Source organism: Malaya genurostris, chromosome 3 (genome assembly GCF_030247185.1).
Source record: "Malaya genurostris strain Urasoe2022 chromosome 3, Malgen_1.1, whole genome shotgun sequence".
Classification (NCBI taxonomy): domain Eukaryota; kingdom Metazoa; phylum Arthropoda; class Insecta; order Diptera; family Culicidae; genus Malaya; species Malaya genurostris.
In genome coordinates this window covers 33839734-33858976 of record NC_080572.1, presented here as the reverse complement: position 1 = coordinate 33858976, position 19243 = coordinate 33839734, and the positions used below count along the sequence as shown (strand labels likewise).

General features: G+C 40.1%; 1 protein-coding gene across 7 annotated transcripts in view; it reads left to right on the top strand.

Annotated features, from left to right (window-relative positions):
* LOC131434712 (fibulin-1) overlaps positions 1–17205 on the top strand; it is a 50230-nt gene extending 33025 nt beyond the window's left edge. For 3 of the 7 annotated variants that reach the window (XM_058601737.1, XM_058601740.1, XM_058601739.1), the window contains 12 exons: positions 6609–6805; positions 6949–7098; positions 7267–7369; positions 7468–7538; positions 7670–7798; positions 7928–8068; positions 8155–8481; positions 8665–8802; positions 15808–16320; positions 16401–16530; positions 16634–16870; positions 16938–17205. In XM_058601737.1, coding sequence (XP_058457720.1) covers positions 6609–6805; positions 6949–7098; positions 7267–7369; positions 7468–7538; positions 7670–7798; positions 7928–8068; positions 8155–8481; positions 8665–8802; positions 15808–16320; positions 16401–16530; positions 16634–16870; positions 16938–17100 — 2299 coding nt within the window. In that variant the 3' untranslated portion in view covers positions 17101–17205. The remainder of the gene's footprint in view (positions 1–6608; positions 6806–6948; positions 7099–7266; positions 7370–7467; positions 7539–7669; positions 7799–7927; positions 8069–8154; positions 8482–8664; positions 8803–15807; positions 16321–16400; positions 16531–16633; positions 16871–16937) is intronic. The other 4 variants (XM_058601742.1, XM_058601741.1, XM_058601744.1 and 1 more) reach the window with 4 other exon arrangements.
* Positions 17206–19243: the final 2038 nt, after the last annotated feature.

Below are 19243 nucleotides of genomic sequence, written 5' to 3'. Positions count from 1 at the left end.
AAGTTTGGGCTCGTTTCAAAATCCAAGATGGCGGCTTCCGGTTTATTGAGATTGCCTAATACCCCTAACAATATGGGTATCTTCGGAACGGAATTGATGAGTAGATGTCGGAAAACGATGTTTGAAGTGGTTCTGAAATCCAAGATGGCGACTTCCGATTTGTTGATATTCCTTGAAAACCCTTGCAATAAAGGTATTTTCGGAACGGGGTTAATGTGTAGATATCAGAAAACGATGTTTGAGGTAGTTTTGAAATTCAAGATGGCGACTTCCGGTTTATCGATATTCCTTGAAAACCCTTGCAATATGGGTATTTTCGGAACGGGGTTAACGTGTAGATATCAGAAAACGATGTTTGAGGTGGTTTTGAAATTCAAGATGGCGACTTCCGGTTTGTTGATATTCCTTGAAAACACTTGCAATATGGGTGTTTTCGGAACGGAATTGATGAGTAGATGTCAGAAAACGATGTTTGAGGTAGTTTTGAAATTCAAGATGGCGACTTCCGGTTTGTTGATATTCCTCTAAAACCCTTACAATATGGGTATTTTCGGAACGGGGTGAATGTGTATATATCAGAAAACGATGTTTGAAGTGGTTCTGAAATCCAAGATGGCGACTTCCGGTTCCTTGATATTCCTTGAAAACGCTTACAATATGGATATTTTCGGAACGGAATTGATGAGTAGATGTCAGAAAACGATGTTTGAGGTAGTTTTGAAATTCAAGATGGCGACTTCCGGTTTGTTGATATTCCTTGAAAACCCTTGCAGTATGGGTATTTTGGAACGGAATTGATGAGTAGATGTCAGAAAACGATGTTTGAGGTAGTTTTGAAATTCAAGATGGCGACTTCCGGTTTGTTGATATTCCTCTAAAACCCTTACAATATGGGTATTTTCGGAACGGGGTGAATGTGTATATATCAGAAAACGATGTTTGAAGTGGTTCTGAAATCCAAGATGGCGACTTCCGGTTCCTTGATATTCCTTGAAAACGCTTACAATATGGATATTTTCGGAACGGAATTGATGAGTAGATGTCAGAAAACGATGTTTGAGGTAGTTTTGAAATTCAAGATGGCGACTTCCGGTTTATCGATATTCCTTGAAAACCCTTACAATATGGGTATTTTCGGAACGGGGTTAACGTGTAGATATCAGAAAACGATGTTTGAGGTGGTTTTGAAATTCAAGATGGCGACTTCCGGTTTGTTGATATTCCTTGAAAACACTTGCAATATGGGTGTTTTCGGAACGGAATTGATGAGTAGATGTCAGAGAACGATGTTTGAGGTAGTTTTGAAATTCAAGATGGCGACTTCCGGTTTGTTGATATTCCTTGAAAACGCTTACAATATGAGTATCTTCGGAACGGAATTGATGAGTAGATGTCGGAAAACGATGTTTGAAGTGGTTCTGAAATCCAAGATGGCGACTTCCGATTGGTTGATATTCCTTGAAAACCCTTGCAATATAGGTATTTTCGGAACGGGGTTAATGTGTAGATATCAGAAAACGATGTTTGAGGTAGTTTTGAAATTCAAGATGGCGACTTCCGGTTTATCGATATTCCTTGAAAACCCTTGCAATATGGGTATTTTCGGAACGGGGTTAACGTGTAGATATCAGAAAACGATGTTTGAGGTGGTTTTGAAATTCAAGATGGCGACTTCCGGTTTGTTGATATTCCTTGAAAACACTTGCAATATGGGTGTTTTCGGAACGGAATTGATGAGTAGATGTCAGAAAACGATGTTTGAGGTAGTTTTGAAATTCAAGATGGCGACTTCCGGTTTGTTGATATTCCTCTAAAACCCTTACAATATGGGTATTTTCGGAACGAGGTGAATGTGTATATATCAGAAAACGATGTTTGAAGTGGTTCTGAAATCCAAGATGGCGACTTCCGGTTCCTTGATATTCCTTGAAAACGCTTACAATATGGATATTTTCGGAACGGAATTGATGAGTAGATGTCAGAAAACGATGTTTGAGGTAGTTTTGAAATTCAAGATGGCGACTTCCGGTTTATCGATATTCCTTGAAAACCCTTGCAATATGGGTATTTTCGGAACGGGGTTAACGTGTAGATATCAGAAAACGATGTTTGAGGTGGTTTTGAAATTCAAGATGGCGACTTCCGGTTTGTTGATATTCCTTGAAAACACTTGCAATATGGGTGTTTTCGGAACGGAATTGATGAGTAGATGTCAGAAAACGATGTTTGAGGTAGTTTTGAAATTCAAGATGGCGACTTCCGGTTTGTTGATATTCCTCTAAAACCCTTACAATATGGGTATTTTCGGAACGGGGTGAATGTGTATATATCAGAAAACGATGTTTGAAGTGGTTCTGAAATCCAAGATGGCGACTTCCGGTTCCTTGATATTCCTTGAAAACGCTTACAATATGGGTATCTTCGGAACGGAATTGATGAGTAGATGTCGGAAAACGATGTTTGAAGTGGTTCTGAAATCCAAGATGGCGACTTCCGATTTGTTGATATTCCTTGAAAACCCTTGCAATATAGGTATTTTCGGAACGGGGTTAATGTGTAGATATCAGAAAACGATGTTTGAGGTAGTTTTGAAATTCAAGATGGCGACTTCCGGTTTATCGATATTCCTTGAAAACCCTTGCAATATGGGTATTTTCGGAACGGGGTTAACGTGTAGATATCAGAAAACGATGTTTGAGGTGGTTTTGAAATTCAAGATGGCGACTTCCGGTTTGTTGATATTCCTTGAAAACACTTGCAATATGGGTGTTTTCGGAACGGAATTGATGAGTAGATGTCAGAAAACGATGTTTGAGGTAGTTTTGAAATTCAAGATGGCGACTTCCGGTTTGTTGATATTCCTCTAAAACCCTTACAATATGGGTATTTTCGGAACGGGGTGAATGTGTATATATCAGAAAACGATGTTTGAAGTGGTTCTGAAATCCAAGATGGCGACTTCCGGTTCCTTGATATTCCTTGAAAACGCTTACAATATGGATATTTTCGGAACGGAATTGATGAGTAGATGTCAGAAAACGATGTTTGAGGTAGTTTTGAAATTCAAGATGGCGACTTCCGGTTTATCGATATTCCTTGAAAACCCTTGCAATATGGGTATTTTCGGAACGGGGTTAACGTGTAGATATCAGAAAACGATGTTTGAGGTGGTTTTGAAATTCAAGATGGCGACTTCCGGTTTGTTGATATTCCTTGAAAACACTTGCAATATGGGTGTTTTCGGAACGGAATTGATGAGTAGATGTCAGAAAACGATGTTTGAGGTAGTTTTGAAATTCAAGATGGCGACTTCCGGTTTGTTGATATTCCTCTAAAACCCTTACAATATGGGTATTTTCGGAACGGGGTGAATGTGTATATATCAGAAAACGATGTTTGAAGTGGTTCTGAAATCCAAGATGGCGACTTCCGGTTCCTTGATATTCCTTGAAAACGCTTACAATATGGGTATCTTCGGAACGGAATTGATGAGTAGATGTCGGAAAACGATGTTTGAAGTGGTTCTGAAATCCAAGATGGCGACTTCCGATTTGTTGATATTCCTTGAAAACCCTTGCAATATAGGTATTTTCGGAACGGGGTTAATGTGTAGATATCAGAAAACGATGTTTGAGGTAGTTTTGAAATTCAAGATGGCGACTTCCGGTTTATCGATATTCCTTGAAAACCCTTGCAATATGGGTATTTTCGGAACGGGGTTAACGTGTAGATATCAGAAAACGATGTTTGAGGTGGTTTTGAAATTCAAGATGGCGACTTCCGGTTTGTTGATATTCCTTGAAAACACTTGCAATATGGGTGTTTTCGGAACGGAATTGATGAGTAGATGTCAGAAAACGATGTTTGAGGTAGTTTTGAAATTCAAGATGGCGACTTCCGGTTTGTTGATATTCCTCTAAAACCCTTACAATATGGGTATTTTCGGAACGGGGTGAATGTGTATATATCAGAAAACGATGTTTGAAGTGGTTCTGAAATCCAAGATGGCGACTTCCGGTTCCTTGATATTCCTTGAAAACGCTTACAATATGGATATTTTCGGAACGGAATTGATGAGTAGATGTCAGAAAACGATGTTTGAGGTAGTTTTGAAATTCAAGATGGCGACTTCCGGTTTGTTGATATTCCTTGAAAACCCTTGCAGTATGGGTATTTTGGAACGGAATTGATGAGTAGATGTCAGAAAACGATGTTTGAGGTAGTTTTGAAATTCAAGATGGCGACTTCCGGTTTGTTGATATTCCTTGAAAACCCTTGCAGTATGGGTATTTTGGAACGGAATTGATGAGTAGATATCAGAAAACGATGTTTGAGGTGGTTTTGAGATTCAAGATGGCGACTTCCGGTTTCTTGATATTCCTTGAAAACCCTTACATAATTGGTATTTTCAGAACGCGATTGATGAGTAGATGTCAGAAAACAATGTTTGAGGTGGTTCTTAGATCCAAGATGGCAACTTCCAGTTTCTTGATATTCCTTGAAAACCCTTACAATACGGGTATTTTCGGAACGGGATTTATGAGTAGTTGTCAGAAAACGATGTTTGAGTTGAATCTTGAATCCAAGATGGTAACTTCCGATTTGTTCATATTCCTTGAAACCCCTTACAATATGGGTACTTTCGGAAAGAGATTTAAAAGTAGACATCGGAAAATTGTATTTGAGGTGGTTTTGAAATGCAAAACAGTGACTTCCGGTTTATTTTTATCTTTTTAAAGTTTTTGCCATTTTCCTTTAATTTGGTTTTCCTTTAAAACACTATACCGTTCATAAAATACCCATATTGTAAGGGTTTTCAAGTAATATCAACAAACCGGAAGTCGCCATCTTGAATTTCAAAACAACCTCAAACATCGTTTTCTGACATCTACTCATCAATTCCGTTCCGAAAATACCCATATTGTATGGGTTTTCAAGGAATATCAACAAATCGGAAGTCGCCATCTTGGATTTCAGAACCACTTCAAATATCATTTCCCGACATCTATTCATCAATTCCGTTTCGAAAATACCCATATTGCAAGGGTTTTCAAGGAATATCGATGAACCGGAAGTCGACATCTTGGATTTCAGAACCATCTCAAACATCATTTTCATTTCTACTCATTAACCCCGTTCCGAAAATACCCATATTGTATGGGTTTCCAAGGAATATCAACAAACCGGAAGTCGCCATCTTGAATTTCAAAACAACCTCAAACATCGTTTTCTGACATCTACTCATCAATTCCGTTCCGAAAATACCCATATTGTATGGGTTTTCAAGGAATATCAACAAACCGGAAGTCGCCATCTTGGATTTCAGAACCACTTCAAACATCATTTTCCTACATCTACTCATCAATTACGTTCCGAAAATATCCATATTGTAAGGGTTTTCAAGGAATATCAAGAAACCGGAAGTCGCCATCTTGGGTTTCAGAACCACCTCAAACATCATTTTTCTACATCTACTCATCAATTACGTTCCGAAAATATCCATATTGTAAGGGTTTTCAAGGAATATCGATAAACCGGAAGTCGACATCTTGAATTTCAGAACCACCTCAAACATCATTTTCCTACATCTACTCATCAATTACGTTCCGAAAATATCCGTATTGTAAGGGTTTTCAAGGAATATCAAGAAACCGGAAGTCGCCATCTTGGATTTCAGAACCACCTCAAACATCATTTTCCGACATCTACTCATTAACCCCGTTCCGAAAATACCCATATTGTATTGGTTTTCAAGGAATATTAACAAACCGGAAGTCGCCATCTTGGATTTCCAAAATACCTCAAACATCATTTTCCGGAATCTACTCTTTAAACCCGTTCCAAAATACCTATATTGTAGTAGTTTCCATGGAGCCGGAAATCGCTTTCGATGAATGACAAAACCTCTTTTTACGAAGTAGGTTCGTAAAAAAAGTTTACGTTATTTGGGATTTGGTTCGTAAAAAAAGATTACGTTATTTGGGATTTGGTTCGTAAAAAGAGGTACGTAAAAAGAGGTAACGTATAAAAAGTGTTCGTAAACGGAGGTTTGGGTGTAAGTGTTCCGGAAGTATCTGCAATAGTGGAAATCAGTCCATTTTCTAAGAGATGGCCTAATCGACCTGAGTGCTGTTGCACTCTGTATGTTATACTAGTTTATGGACAAACCTTTTTGCTTTCCAAGAATACCAAATTATTTTAAGTAACCACAGATTTATGTATGAGAATATGAGACATATGAGAAAGGCATCATTACACCACTAGGTGGATTAAAACAGGTTATTAGTATGTCTATTCGATTTCTTACAAGATAGGTGCTAAATTACATCAAAATCAGAGTGAGAGTAATCTTGCTGACTTACTATCCATTTCTAAAAAAAGCTCAAAAACAACATTGAATTTTTGTTCGAAATACCACAAAACAAAACAGTGAATGTGTGTAAGATCTTTTAGCGCAATATTCATATAATCAAGTATTCGAACACTGTTGGAATTTTTAAATAATTAATTCCACTTAATGATAACCACTCTTTCAACATGCAATCAGACTACCAAATTGCCACTTAAACTTGAAATACATTGTCCTGAATTATTCCTTTCTCGCCCAGCTGTCGACGTGGCTACGAGAAGGACCAACGGACGGGTGAGTGTGTTGACATTGACGAATGTGAAACAGGTGACGCTACCTGTGACATCGATCGGCAGGTTTGTGTAAATTTTGACGGAGGCTATCGCTGTTTGGACATCCAAGACGTAAAGTGTGATACCGGCTTCCGGTACGATCGCAAATCTGGGAAATGTGAAGGTACGTACAATAGCAGATTTGGTCGAGAAAACCATATTGTTATGAATGATGGTTTGAGTCGTTCTTCGTGAAGTGTTGCTTTTTATTGCTCTGCGATTTTGTTTCTTCCATATTAAGCACTTTGGTCTGGTACTCTCGTTTAGATATAAACGAATGCTTAGAGCAGACTGACGCTTGCAATAGGGAAACTCAACACTGCATGAATGGGCGAGGAAATTACTCATGTCAGCAGAAGGCTGTGGAAAAATGCTTGCCCGGGTACATCTATGACAGTGCCAGTAAGCTGTGTGAAGGTTTGTACATTACACTTTTTACACTTTTATCTATCGGCCACCAACTGTTTCTCGTTTCACGATTTTTTTGCGAACCTGATGATTTCAATGTGCACTCTCTAGTGGCTTTCTATGGTTATAGATTGAACTCAGATTCTCAAAACATTTATATTAATTTCTCTTGTACAGATATCGACGAATGTGAGGACGATGCTGCCTGTGATGAGGGATTTCAATGTGTCAACATTAAAGGTTCCTACGACTGTATTGCTGTTGTGAAAAACTATCCACTGTAAGTAATTTCCATTCACCGAATCTGTGTTCGAAAACGCAATCAACTGTGCCAATTTAATTGATGATGTTTTACTGAACCGCACGTTTCTATTCCAGCAGAACGCCGCCAAAGAAAAAGGTTGAATCCTGTGCTCCAGGGTTCCGGCGCCACAACGATCAGTGCGTAGGTAAGACTTGTTGACCCATTGAAAATCAGCCGGAAATTATTGCCTTTGTCAGCTTATTTTCTTGTTGCAGCAGCTCAATTTGTTTGGATGCCCTGTTTGATGGTTTATGTTGTTCTGTTTGCTTATTTCAGATATTGACGAGTGTGCAGCTGATAAATATGCTTGCGATAGTAACCAGGTCTGCACAAATGAAATTGGCGGTTTCCGATGTGACTGCAAAATCGGCTTCATGTTGGACCAGGTGACCAATGCTTGCGTGGGTGAGTACAGAAAACATGTAAATGAATCAGCTAAACAATGTTGGTAACAGGAATTACCAGCCTTAAAGGATTTGGTGAAAATTTATTTGAAACGGCCTTTACTTTGAAACATGAATCGTTTAATTTCAGATATAAACGAGTGTCAAATTAATGCTCATGAATGTTTGGAAAGTCAGCGGTGTGACAACACGATAGGGTCTTATACGTGCATACGATTGCAAAGCTGTGGTACAGGTTATACACTGAATGCTGAATCTGGAAACTGCGATGGTAGGCAAATGAACGATATTAGCCCCACGTGAAACCATATTTTTCTAAAAATAATCCATCCCTTATCTGAATCATTCTATGCACAGACGATGACGAATGTGCCCTGGGACGGCACAATTGTGTGCACCCGTACGAGTGTTTCAACACGAAAGGATCGTTCCGATGTCGACAGAGGTCAAGGTATGCACCGGCCGTAAGTAGCCCTGCTAGAGGTGGTACTAGTACCAGTACTAGCACTAGCACAAGCACGAGCACTACAACTACAGCTCGGCCTGTCTATTTCACGCAACCAACCAGGACTACCGGCTCATATTTGCACTCGTATCATCCGGTAGGAGAACAGGTTGAGTACAACCGATATCTTGGGTCATGTGGGATCGGATTCGAACGGAATTCTCTCGGGGCTTGTGTCGGTAAGGTCTTTGTTAACTTAGATTGTTGATTTATCATTCTCGCAAATGGAACTCTAATTAGTTCTTTTATTTACCTCATGCCTTCCTTGGATCGAAAAAGCTATAAACCCTTAATTTCAGACATTATTATTATCCATGATGATTTATATCTATGTTATTGTTTTTTCTCTGGTTAAATATTAGACATTGATGAATGCTCACGACCAAATGCTTGTAAACCGAATCAACGATGCGTTAATGGCAATGGATCCTATAGGTGTTATGATTTGCTTGTATGTCCGAATGGGTTCATGGCAAGCAACGAAGGAACCGAGTGTGTAGGTGAGCTAATTTATAATCATTTTAATTTAAGATAAAATACACTGAAACACTAAAATATAATATTTTTTTATTCAATAATATAAGTTTAAAGTCACACTGCTTAAGTTCTAAGATGTCGAGGGCATTTTCTAATGTTAAATATCTATTCCCTTAAAACTAGTGTGTATTCAGCGGGAGCGGGTCATTTCGCCGAATGCCATTTCGCCAAATTTCATTTCACCAAAACAATCGGATACACCATATTATTTAATTGTGTTATTAGGTCGCTTGGAAAACTGATGTGACGGAGCCACATAACCGAAGCCATGTTGGCTCCGGTCGGAAACGGCGGCCTCTCACATACAAACCTGTAACTACCTCGTTTGCCCTAGGCATGCAAAAACACGGATCCATTCTGCACGGTACTCACCTTCACTCGTGAGCACACCACCAATAGTATTGAATGCTACGCTTCGTGCCCCTGTTGAAAAACAAACACCGAACGTAGCAGAAAAGGCACTCGTAGCGGTGGTCGTGTAATTGCCAAACAACGGTGCTTGAATTTTCGGACAGCACTGAAGTCGAGTGTTCCTGACTTCGGCAAACACCGAAGCCGAGTGTTTCCGATTTTGCCTTATACGTTGCTTGTACTATAATCGCCCATACCTCCACGGTATGACGGAAAATGCGTTTGAATGATTCATTCTTTTTTCATCAATACGCGTTTGATTAAGTTCAATTGATTGACAATAAAACCGGTGCTCTTCGGTGCCTTAGCGAAATACAAAACACTCGGTTCCGGTGTTTAACGAAACTGAAAACACGCGGTTCCGGTGTATGTCGAAGCTTGAAACACCAGTGCCGATATTGCGGATATTGCGTTTCGTGTTTCTCTTTGTACACTGGCACACAACGGCATTCTCAATACACGCGGTGGCAGTGGTTGATGCTTAGTAGATAATAAAGTTAACAAGTTTCCTTGGGAACTCCGCTCTGAGGTTTATGCAAGAGTACAAAAATCAATCGTTATTCAAGAAGTACAATTGTAGGTTAAAAAACGTGATTAATCCACCTAGCAGTGAGATGATACCTTTTTTTATCAATACGCATGTGTTTTTGCATGGATATTCTTAGGTGTTTTAGTTCTCATGACATTATTTTAATTATCGTCGTTTAAAACGGCGAATTGAGATTTTAATCACTCATTACCCTGTAATGCCGAAACTGCAAAACATATCGAATTTCAATCTTAGCGTGTGACAATCGATTGAACATTCCATGAGATGTCGAAGTAAGTTCCACTTTAGAGTTTTTCGTCATTATTTATGGTACTTCCAGAGCCGGTATTCAGAAATTAGCATAGCCCAAAATGATTCGAATAGCCATAAATTATTACGCCAAACAATTAACATGAAATTTATAAACTCATCATCTGTAATTCCAGAATCGGATAAAATTCACCAATTTTGTATGGGACCTTAAGTCCTGTAATATTTGTTTTTGAAGATCGATTTGGTCTTTTTTGAGAAAATGATTGAGCTTTGAGAATCGATTCGATACTGGAACCGGAATTCTAAAATCGGTGTAGCCGAAATCAGTTAAATTCACCTGAGGAGTGTGTAGACATCTTTGAGAAATTGTAGTGCGAATTAAAATTTGGGGGTACATTCCGAATCCAAAAACGAATACCGCTCAAACTGAAATAAATTTATTTGGTAATCGACTATCCAAATCTGCAAACCCGATAAACCTGATTATTTATGTGAAATGGACATTTTTATACTAATCACCCTGCATTTTCTAAACCATAAGTCGGATCTGACTAAAAAGTAAGAGGTTTTATAGGATTTTAAGAACTCTCATTTGAAGCATAGATGATTCTTAGATTTCATTTGAATCTTAGATCGGTTCAGCCATCTACGAGAAAAATTAATTGCATTATTTTAATTTCGTTTCACATATCATCCTAAGGTTCCGCAATCAGAAGTCGGATCTAAACGTAATTCAGGAACCTTGTTTGGGAGTATACGACTTTTCATATGAATCTGAGTTTGTAGAAAACGGTTTAACCATCTCCGAGAAAATTGAGTGAAATTATTTGTCACACACACATTTGCTGATCTCGACGAACTGAGTCGTATGGTATATGGAAGTCATGTTCTTTCAGCATTTATTGCTGTAAATAGTTTAAATCAATATAATTATGGAATTACTTCCAACTCGACAATCCTGGTATCATCTGGTTTACATATGCCATACTCGAAAGATTATGTTGCCAAAAATGAACCGTGCTAAAATTGGTCCGAGGCAAATTGTCATAAAAAAGGATGCTGTACACAGTCTTTTTGGTACTTGGAAACAATTATATGTAACAGTATAAAAAATCGTGTTTCATGTTGCTCCCAAGCATTGCTTTTTCATACAGCGCTCAAAATTCCTTCTACTGGAATAAGGCTTACACAAAAATATCGATATCTCCGTTAAAAATGGACGGATTTTAACAATCTATGGCTTGTTGGATAGGTATTACCAAGCGAAATCTAAGTCTGGAAACATATTCTGTTTTCAAGGTCAAATGTGACAGATACTGTCAAAAAATTGAAAATTTTGACATAAAACTTCGTATAACTCAAAAAGTAAACATCCGATCTCAAAACCATTCAATAGCGTTCTGGGTGACGGGGAGACCTTTCATTTGCGACTAGTTTGATCAAAATCGGTCCAGCCATCTCTGAGATCTCGACCTCTTAGTTGACAACACACATACAGACACACACACATACACACACACACACAAAACATAAACGCAGTGTCGACCGCGGCATCCCAAATTGCGGGCATATTGCAGCGGAAATGGAGTGCGGATCAACGCGTACCGTAGTAGGCTCAAGAGGGATCAGCGAATAAACGTCGGTCCGGGAGAACCTTCTTCGTCGGGAAGCTCTTCGTCGGAGTAGTCTAGATCCATCGTCGGGGACTAGACGAGTAGTACGTAAAACTGCTAGGATCGTCGGGGCGCCAGTGAACCGGAAGCTATCCTCCAACCGGAATCACTGGATCGACCCAGGCATCCTCTCGGTCGGGCGTTGACGGGTATCGAAAGCGTCGGTTTCGGGAGGGCCTCCTTCGTCGGGGAACTCTCCGTCGGTGTAGGCTAGATCCTTCGGCGGGGGCTAGTCGAGTAGCCGCCACAACACCGATTCGAGTCGTCGAGGCGCCAGCGAACCGGAAGCCATGCTCCAACCGGAATCGCGGGACCGACCTCGGCACTCCATCGGGTGTCCCGTGTGGTGTAAGAGACTCGGTGTCGGGAGATTCTCCTTCGCCGGGGAAATCTCCGTCGGAGTAGTCTAGATCCTTCGTCGGGGACTAGACGAGTAAATCGTGGTGTAATACCGCTAGAATCGTCAGTGCGCCAGTGAACCGGAAGCTATCCTCCAACCGGAATCACTGGACCGACCCAGGCATCCTCTCGGTCGGGCGTTGACGGGAATCGAAAGCGTCGGTTTCGGGAGGGCCTCCTTCGTCGGGGAACTCTCCGTCGGAGTAGGCTAGATCCTTCGGCGGGGGCTAGTCGAGTAGCCGCCACAACACCGATTCGAGTCGTCGAGGCGCCAGCGAACCGGAAGCCATGCTCCAACCGGAATCGCGGGACCGACCTCGGCACTCCATCGGGTGTCCCGTGTGGCGTAAGAGACTCGGTGTAGGGAGATTCTCCTTCGCCGGGGAAATCTCCGTCGGAGTAGTCTAGATCCTTTGTCGGGGACTAGATGAGTAGATCGTCGCGTGATACCGATAGGATCGTCTGAGCGCCAGTGAACCGGAAGCCACGCTCCAACCGGAATCATTGGATCGACTTAGGCATCCTTTCGGTCGGGTCGTAGACGCGTACCGTAAGCGTCGGTTCGGGAGGACTTCCCTCGTCGGGGAACCCTCCGTCGGTGTAGACTAGATCTTTCGGCGGAGACTAGTCGAGTAGTTCCGCGACGTAGCACCAGTTTTGGGTCGCCGAGGCGCCAGTGAACCGGAAGTTACCCTCCAGCCGGCATCACTGGACCGACCTCGTCATCCAACTGGTCGATCTCTCGAGAGCAGGATGCTGATCTACATTCTGCGTAAAACTGGGAAGGGTGCTGTGAGCACCAATAGCCTTCCACCCCGAAGTAATACCTAGCGGTGGTGCCGGGGAGGTAGGGTTGGAGATCCAAGGTGTTTTAGTGGGTAGTTCCAATCAACAGTTGGGTAGTCCTGTGGAGAGTCCCACACTCCGTGCGTAAATGCATTTCACCTTGTAAAAAAAAAAAAAAACACACACACACACACACACACAGACATTTGCTCAGTTCGTCGAGCTGAATCGATTGGTATATGACATTCGGCCCTCCGGGCCTCGGAAAATTTTTCGAAAGTTTGAGCGAATTCTATACCTATTTTTTATATATATAAAAAAAGGTAAAAATGGGCGTTAGCGGCTTCACAACAAATGCGAAGTGGCCCATTTGCAAAATATCGTTCGGCGAAATGACCCTTTCGGTGAAATGGTTGTCGGCGAAACAGATTTCGGCGAAATGGCTTTCGGCGAGATGACCCTGACCCAATTTCAACTATTGCGGTGATGTCGCATTAGGGTAACGGTGATCTATTTCAGGGGATCCTACCTAAAATATAATCTTTGATTGATTTATGTTAATGATGCTGATACGTTAAGGCATACAGGCTCGATTTGTGATATATTGGTGAAATTTTGCGAAAATAAACACCCATTGGTAAAAGCACGGAATTTATTCACTGATCTATTTTTGTGGATATTTTAAAATCCGCCTTAAAATCAATAGCTGTAGTAAAATGTATATAAAATACTAGGACAGAAAGAAAAACAATCTACATGGCAATTACAAAAAATGTATCGTAAAATTTCGGACGGATACACTTATTTCTACAATTTTTCATCTATTTTACCCCCGCTGCGTCGATGGTCTCAGCAGTGCATTAGCAGTTTATGTTGAACTGCTAACGTCACCTAACGGCTCTACATAAACCGCTTCTAAACTTAACGGCTTAACATAAACAGAACCATTGTATGACTAGTCTATACTTCCATTAACACAAAATATCTTCCCACAAGTGCTCGAACATAAGACAACTGACATGTAAGACCAGCTCCCAATGCATCGTACCGCAAACCCATAAGACTACCTCACTTATTATACATACGACCAAAAAAGATGGTAGGGTATGCAAACTTTAAAACTTGAACCCAATCCGTTCACGATTAGGGGAGAGTGTTCGTTTACCGGCACCCTTTTCTTTTGAGCTTATAACTTTGGACTTAGTGCACATTATGCGGACATATATACATCAATGGAAAGTTAAAGTCCCTAGCTAACAACTGAATAAGAAACTAAGTTGATTCAATCGATTGAAAAAACTTTATTATCAATTTAGTAAAGTGATAAGTTTTGGCCATTTCAAAAAAGGTGTTTGGTTACCGCACCCCAAGAAATTTCGCTAAAAATGGAAGAATATAAGTAAAAACTGCAATTATTCAAAGAAAAACCGAAATTTATTCTTTTCGGAGGCGTTCTGGACAAAAGTCTTCATTATCTGTGTTGATTAGCCCGGTCTTCCACTGGATTAGCCGGACTGAATACGTTGCTGCAGTCGAATTTATTGGCTTCTTATCCACTAAGCAACATTTAATGGCAGGTAATACAATTTTAGCCAGCAAAATTGAAAAGATCACGCCAATTTTCAAAAGTCTGTAATTTCTGATGAATGTCTGCCAATCGAAGTTTCAAAAGTCTGTAAAAAGTCTTAAGATGAAAAATGGTTTATATGTTAATTAAGAAATTTGATAATTTATAGATAATTTTACAGACTTGGCATCGCTGCATATCACTGACAATTTTTCGCGATTTGTCGAAAAAATGGGGTACCGATAACCGAACACCTTGGGGCGCCGGTAACCAAAATCGGTAGACATTTTAAAAATTACGAAGTTTTTACTTTTTTTTAAATTTAATAATGTAAGTTTAATGGCACACTCGTTAAGCTCTAAGATGCCGAGGGCATTTCCTAATTTTAAGCAATAATAATAATCTTTCGCCATTTTAATTTATTATTAAACAGTGTTCAAATGTGTAAAATATCCACCAAATAGCTCACCCTGTCTAGTAGAAAGTATTGTCGTTTTTTAGATACAGGGTGGTCAATTTAAAGTGGAAGCATTTGTATCTGAACAGAATATATAAAAAAAATTTATTTACTTTAATTTCGATTATAATTTATTTTGATTCAGGGAGATATGGTGAAGCTATTTTTTGAAAATGATATCGCACAAATGGCCGCCTTCGGCCTTTGGTACTAAATGTGTCCTTTTTTGTCGTTTTCCATAGTTTTGGCCAATGCATCGGTCGATATAGCGGCGATTTCATGTCATATGTTGTCTTTGAGTTGAGCTGTGGTTCTCGGCTTATCAGTATAAGTTTCTTGGATTTCAAATAGCCCCACAAAAAATGTCTGGTGGCGTCAAATCGAGTGTTTTCAGGGATCAGCATCACATGGGCATCACAAAACCATTTATCATGGCTCAAAAATGATCGCCATTACCAGTTTTCGTTGCTTCATCGTCGTCTTCGAAAAAAGGGACCAATTACTATATCCGTACAAACACCACACCAAACTGTAACTTTTTGGTGTATAAAGGCTGTTGGAGAATTTTCAGTGGCGTAGAACCGACAATTTTGCTTATTAACGCATCCATTTAACGTCAAATTGCCTCGTCTGACATGATGATTTTTCGCCAAATGTTGGCCTCGTTTTGAATGTTAAGCTGAACAATTTCAGCGCGTTCTTTTGGTGTGTACAGTTCCATGCAAAAATTGTCTTGGAATGATGCTTCCAACGTGGTCCATTAGTCGATCTGACAATTCTGTCAAAAGATATTGGGTTACCGATGCTTCCACTTTAACCCTGTAGTTAAGTAATTAGTAAGAATTTACTGACAATTCGTTCTCCTCTCGCCAGATATCGATGAATGCAACACCGGTGAAGCAAAGTGTGGTCCTGATCAAGTCTGTAAGAACAAACGGGGCGGGTACGTGTGTCTATGCCCACCGGGACACATTATCGGTAGGAATCATCGTTGTGAGGACGTAAACGAGTGTGATCTTCATAAGGGTAAGGTGTGCCCGCAGAACTCGGACTGTGTTAACACGGTTGGATCATATATGTGCGACTGTAAAGTTGGATTCCGGAAGGATCGTCCGGAAGATCTTGTGTGTACTGATGTAGATGAGTGCAGTGAAATTAACGGACTATGTCATCAACGGTGCATCAATTATTGGGGATCTTATAGGTGTGGTTGTAATCCTGGATATAAGCTGGCCGCCAACAACCGAACCTGCGACGATGTTGATGAGTGCGAAGAGTATAAGGCTAATAATTTGTGTGTGGGATTCTGTGAAAATACGCCAGGGTCGTACGGCTGTCGATGTCCGCAGGGTTACACACTTGGCCATGATGGCCGTAGTTGCATCGGTAATTATGCGGAATAACTTTACTAATTGGGGCAAGCTTTCGACTGTAATCACATTCCATTGCGGGTTCTATTGTTGCAGATATCGATGAGTGTGAGACGAGAGATGTATGCACGGCACGGAATGAAATTTGCACTAATATTCGCGGTAGCTATCGCTGTACTCGTATCAATTGTCCACATGAATATGAAATCGATCCCGATAGGAATAAGTACGTTAAGCAAGTTATTCTTTGTTGGTCCATTTCCTAGCACTAGATGTTAATTCAATTTCCATGATAACTTTCGCTCATGCCATATTTTCGACACAATCAGCCGCTGCCGACGTACGACCAAATATTGCAATCCCGGTGACCTGGAGTGTCTGCGGAAGCCAACATCCTACTCATATAACTTCATAACGCTAGTTTCGAATATGCCGGTGCAACCCTCGGGCCGAGCTCTGTTCAATTTACGAGGACCCACCTGGTACGAAGCAATCGACTTCGATCTAAAGGTGGTTTCGGTCGATGCACCGCCGAATGTTCGTCCGGCGGATCAGCGATTTTTCAGGTAACATTGTGCATCTATTCTATTTATTCCCACGGTATATTTCTACATATTCTTTTTCTGCTAATAGCATGAACAAACTATCCAACGAGGTTTTGCTGAATCTTGTTAAAAGCATAGAAGGGCCGCAGGATATTGAGCTGGAGTTGAGTATGTTAGTTTTCAAGGATGGACAGCCGTTCGGTTCGAATATCGCAAAGTTATATCTGATGGTTTCGGCATATGAATTTTAAATTTATTAATCCTGCCCAAAAATAAATTCGTTTGCTTAACTTGTTTGGTTTTGAATTGATAATGTGAAGAATACAGTGTTTCCTTAGATAAGGTTTTTTAAGATATTTTGCTACATTTATGCAAGTTTATTTTTGAGAAAAACCATATTTTTTAAATAAAATGTCTCTCATCTATTGTAGTTTGGAATCGGTAAGAATCAAATACAAATATTTTAGCAGAGTCACTTTTTGTAATAAAAAACGGAAAGTCTCCATAAGTTTTGTAATTAATTGAATTAAACTGTCGTCAGCGATTAATCAAATACCCATCAGGTTATACTAGTGCTGTGTGCTACAGTTGATTTAATTTACCATTTGACACATAGTGCACAATTTACTGCTATCAATCAACTGGCAGAATCCGCATTAAAGAGTCATTATGTCGAATTTTCTTACCTTTCTCATCGCTTTTTTCTAGCTACCTATCAAACTGCTGACCAACATCAATTGAACTCTAGTGGTATGTGCACCAACGAAGCGATAACACTTACACAACTATCATCAGCTTTCCCCCTAGCGGGGCTGCTATCCTGGTACTAGTACCAGGTATTTCGACTCGTTTTCTTGAAAATGGAGAAAAAACATTTTGTCATCCATGATTGCATTAATGTAAACTAATTACATCCCGTTGAAGGATGTAGACACCAGCATCGAGCAGCAAGTCTGAATCGTTTCGTCGAATGGCTTATCCAAGCCACCAAGTCTGTTCTTACCCACCGGCGTCAACGGTCCTTTCCGCCTGCTTGATTCATTTTGGACTTCCTGGAATTTTCTTTTCCCGGGAAAATCACATTCTCTTTTGATTTTTTCTCCATTTAACCGGACATGGTAACAGTAATAGCATCCGCGGTACGGTGTCCGGGGTGGTCTAAGTGCAAATGGAAATCCAAAATGAGGGAGAGTAATTTCCATAGTTTCCTCCCGTTACATTATGGGTAGCGACCCGTCAAAGGATAGACTTAAACTGAAGTGATTTAGAATTAGGAATTTCGATTGCGAAGTGAATTAATGGTTTGACTATTGAAGTGAAGCATTCAGCGTCATATTACAGAATCTTTTGTTTTGACCTGTGAATCATTCTTGATTATATATTTGTAGTGTTCATGTACTAAAAAAAATCTGACCGTTGACATGTGTCATACAATCTGCTTCTGAAGGTATTATTTTCCAAAAAACAGCCGATAACTTTTTCACCGAGCTCTGTTTGGTTAGCATAGCTACATCGTCTGCCGTGGTACCTTATCTACCCGCAAGTAAATCTAGATTCACCATAATTCTGCAACATACAAAGCGAGAAAACCGAATGCTATACGGTTGGTCTCGAGATGTTGCTGCTGATGATTTTGCAGCTGTTAATGTGTATCACGATCCACGATTACTAGACTTGGCACAGCTACTCTGCTCTGTTTAGACTGATTCATGTAAACACACAGTCAAGCGTCCAGTAAAATCATACTCGTAACGAACGTCCGCCTGTCGTACGCTTCCATATCCCAAGACAGTTTGTTATGCATTACGCCAAAAATCCTATGCTCCGTAAGAGAACTCCCAATCTCATCTGAAGTTGCTTACTGTGGTTTGAAAAGGCGTTGATTCCTTGTTGATCCGCGAAACGAATAAAAACACATTTTCATCTTCGAGGCGGAAGGAAACAATCTAGGAAAGGAGAAAAAATAATTCTATCATCGTGGGTAAGTTTATCAAATCAAATATAAATTTGCGAAATATCGCATTTTCTTTAATTTTTCCCGATTGCCTGTCGTCGCGATTGAATTAACAGCATGCTGAAATGAGTTTTTTTATTCGAAGATAGACGAACCAAGCTTTCGTATTACCAGTGCATAATTTTCCATTCCTCATAACTAACGGGCTCAATACAATTTCCTGTTACATAATAATTTCAATCTACGATAATCTTAGAGGAGATTGTGAAGATATGTAAAAATATTTGGTAGTAAGCGAAAATGAAAAAAAGAAAATAGAGTCGAGAGAGTCGAGACAACGGAGGAGATTCGACTACCTCTTTTTTTTTATTCAAATTCGACTACCTCTTATATAAAATCAACGATCTATGTCGTAATAGATCGTTGATATTATATAAGAG